This window comes from Urtica dioica, chromosome 12 (genome assembly GCF_054948205.1).
Source record: "Urtica dioica subsp. dioica isolate 48M chromosome 12, U.dioica_male_clone48M_v1_H2, whole genome shotgun sequence".
NCBI lineage: Eukaryota > Viridiplantae > Streptophyta > Magnoliopsida > Rosales > Urticaceae > Urtica > Urtica dioica.
Window position 1 is genome coordinate 15,720,269 of NC_142767.1, and position 3,656 is coordinate 15,723,924.

General features: G+C 38.2%; 1 protein-coding gene across 2 annotated transcripts; it reads left to right on the forward strand.

The window, feature by feature from the left end:
- The first annotated feature begins 254 nt into the window (after window positions 1–254).
- Window positions 255–2,798, forward strand: LOC149379543 (S-adenosyl-L-methionine-dependent methyltransferases superfamily protein). 2 transcript variants are annotated; one of them, XM_089602354.1, is made up of 8 exons: window positions 255–402; window positions 659–884; window positions 969–1,103; window positions 1,187–1,436; window positions 1,533–1,719; window positions 1,983–2,167; window positions 2,342–2,479; window positions 2,546–2,798. In XM_089602354.1, exons 1-8 carry the CDS (start codon window positions 300–302, stop codon window positions 2,630–2,632), a joined length of 1,311 nt encoding a protein of 436 aa, XP_089458480.1. In that variant the 5' UTR covers window positions 255–299; the 3' UTR covers window positions 2,633–2,798. The 2 variants fall into 2 exon arrangements, with proteins under 2 accessions (XP_089458480.1, XP_089458478.1); XM_089602352.1 differs by having other exon boundaries at window positions 258–402; window positions 2,571–2,798.
- The last annotated feature ends 858 nt before the right edge of the window (window positions 2,799–3,656 follow it).

Genomic DNA, 3,656 nt, shown 5'->3' on the forward strand with positions numbered 1-3,656 from the left:
AGACCGTACTATATAGGCACACTAATTTTTTTTTTTTTTTTTGGTTAGAAAATGGTGTTGGTGGATCAATTCGTTGTCAAGAAAATTTTAGTCGGTAGCCAATCTACCGGTAACTTAAACTTTGTAGACGTTAAATGGCTCGAGTTTGTAAATTTACCACCTAAAGAAAAAAAATGTAAAAGTAGAATAAGTAATAAAGACACACGTCACCTGCCTAATGCATATTGTGTTTTAACTTAAGTTAACACTTCGCAGTTGATAAGGTTTTTCCAGGGTTTAACTGAAGAAGAAAAAAAAAAATGCAGCGACAGGTTCGGATGAGACTGGCAAAGGCTATGGCTCTTTCATCTTTGCCAGCCACGCCAACTCTTCAACAGCTCGCCTTTGCTCACAATCCCAAAGGTCTCTCTCTCAAACCCATTTACAGTTTTATCATATGATTCACAAGTGCCTATTTTCCATTTTTTTTTCATTCAACTCATTCCATTTTGCTGAGAATTTCCAATGAAATCTTGTTTTGTTAAAGTAGGAAAGGAAAGTCCATGCCTTTTTTTTTTGTCAGTGCTTTATGTTAAAATACGAATTTCCAATTTGTAGCTAGGGTTTGCCATATCTTTGATTCAACCGTGGGTTATTTTATGAATCGGGGTTAGGTCAGGCGTGGCGAGAGTGGTGCTGAAGAAAGGGAAAACCCAGCTGTTCAAGAACGGGAGCCCGATGGTGTACAGCGGTGCGGTGGACCGCATCGTAGGAAAACCGCCCCCGAAGAGCGGCGACTCCGTTCTTGTGGCCGACGGTGAAGACAAGCCCATCGGTTGGGGAATTTACAATTCCGTCTCCATGTTCTGTGTCCGAATCATGCAGCTCCAAGAGGAAGCGCAAGGGTAAACCCGTCATTTTTTTTTCACTGCCTTGTTATTTGTCCCTAGTGATGTTATCATGATTTTTTTTTTTTTTTTTTTTTGCAGAGACCCCTCGAGTGCGTTGAACATGGTGAATCTGCTCGAGACGAGAATAGACGCGGCCGCGAGATTACGCAAGGATTTGGGGCTTCCCTCGGACGATACAAACGCCTTTCGTCTCGTTAATAGCGAGGGCGATAGGTTTTTTTTTTAATTGTAACTTCGAACCCGTCGTATTTATTTGTTGCGATTTTTTTTCCCTCACCGTTTTAATTTCGCCGCAGATTATCGGGACTGATTGTCGATGTGTTTGGGGACGTAGCCGTGATAGCGTCGTCCGCGGCGTGGGTCGAGAAATACAGACCGGAGATTGAGCGGTTCGTTTGTGGAATAGGCGAAATCAATCACGTGAAATGGAGGCCGTCCATTGAAATTTTGAAAGAGGAAGGATTGGAAGCGTCGGATTTCAAAGAAGTCGATTCGTCTTCTTCTTCTTCTTCTTCTTCTTCTTCCTCTTCTCATCTGAGAATAAAGGCGAGAACTTTTACCATAAACTTAAAACGCTTTACACTCTGTTCTGTTTCTTTCGTTTTGGCATTTTCTAATCCGGTAATAGCTATTGGAGAATAGATAGTGGAAAACGGGATTCGCTATGCGATATCGCTTGAAGGACAGAAGACGGGATTCTATGCTGATCAGCGCGAGAACCGTCGATTCGTATCGACGATATCCAACGGTCGGAAAGTGCTCGATCTTTGCTGCTACAGCGGAGGATTCTCCCTGAACGCCGCTCGAGGCGGTGCTCTCAGTGTCACCGGTAATTACTTTAATTTGAGAGGCAACCTAAATCATTTTTACTTGCTTGTCTTGCAAGAAATTCGATGAAGAGACCAACATATCGGTTTTGTTAGTTGTATCAGGTGCCCCAAATCAGCTATTCTACTAGACTTTGCATATTTACTTTACCGAGTATAATAACGAAATTTATTCACTAGAGATTCTGCTATATGTTTTTATTTTCTATTATTATACCATCCGTTTTGCCTCTGACCAAGTATACCCAATGTTTCTGTTTATCAGGTGTTGATTCATCATTGCCAGCTATAGAGCTGGCCAAAGAAAATATCGCTCTCAATGGTATGGATCCGGGAAGAATATCGTTTCTGAAACAAGATGCGACAGTGTTCATGAAGGACGCTCTTTCTAGAAACGAAACTTGGGATATCGTCATTCTAGATCCTCCGAAATTGGCCCCGCGAAGAAAGGTATATAGATTTCATTGGTTCCCGCTATGATTTTTTTTAACGCACAGAATGAAACTCGGGTATAATACATACAAACAAGTTGCACTAAATAAGGAAGAGAGATAAAAAAAAACGAGGAGCGGGAAAAATTTCCTACATTAACAACATCCATTAATGGCTGCGTTATGGATTCAGGTGCTACAAAGTGCATTGGGAATGTATAGAAACCTAAACTCGTTGGCAATGCAATTGACGAAACCGGGCGGTCTTCTTATGACCTGTTCTTGCTCCGGTGCCATGACACAGAGCGGAAAGTTTTTGCCCACCCTTCAGGCAAGTGCTCTCTTACCAATCCGATAGCAGAGACTCGTGAATAGTATCTTATTCACTTGAATTTAGGGCGTATTGTATTTTTTCTCTTCAGGCCGCGGCGACAATGGCAAGAAGAAGAATTACAATTGTGAGACAAGGAGGAGTGGCGTGTGACCATCCCACCGACCCAGCTTACCCGGAAGGCACTTACCTCTCTAACATCCTTCTCAGAGTTCTTTGACTAATCACTTTGCTCAATTTTATTTTTATTTTTTTATTTTATGTACAAGTGAACACAATGTTCCAATTCATAGTGGCTAAATCAAGTGTTTTAAGCTCTGTTTTTTTTTTTTCATTATACGAACTTAGTGTCCTCCGGGATTTCTGTTCCACAAAAATATGACGGGCCGCCGAGCATTCTTTACCTTCAGCAAATAAGAGTCTCGTCCTCGTGCGGTGTCCGATCAATCACACTCTTTTGTCTCTCAACACAGTTCCGTCGAAATGGGGGACCCACCCCTTTTTCGGCTCGATAACTCTTGGTTGGGTGATGAGGAGTTTAAAGAAGTAATAATAAGCTAACTAAGCCACCAAAAATAAAGGAATTGTTAGTTAGCTAATGTTTCCTAAATTTTTAGTAAATAGCCATTAGCAATAATTTACACACTTGAAAATACGTAAATACCCGTTGAAACTTTCCAATAATTAGTGTAAATAATTGTTGGTGGTTATTTACAAAAAATTTACGAAACGTAACTATATAATTTTTTTTTATAAACTTAATTATCTAAAAAAAATTAAAATACAAACTTAAGTATATATAAAAAAAAATTATAAACGTAACTATATAAAAAAAAATAGAATAGAAACTTAAGTATATAATAAAAATTTTATAAACTTGATTATCTAAAAAAAATTAAAATACAAACTTAAGTATATAAAAAATTTATATAAACTTAATTATCTAAAAAAAATTAAAATACAAACTTAAGGATATAAAAAAAAATTTATAAACGTAACTATATAAAAAAAATAGAATAGAAACTTAAGTATATAATAAAAATTTATAAACTTAATTATCTAAAAAAATTAAAATACAAAGTTAAGTTAAAAAAAACCCCAATTGTTTACGTTACACACATACACGATTGACACACTTTCCTCCTCTCCAACGGCATACACACGCTGACACACTTCC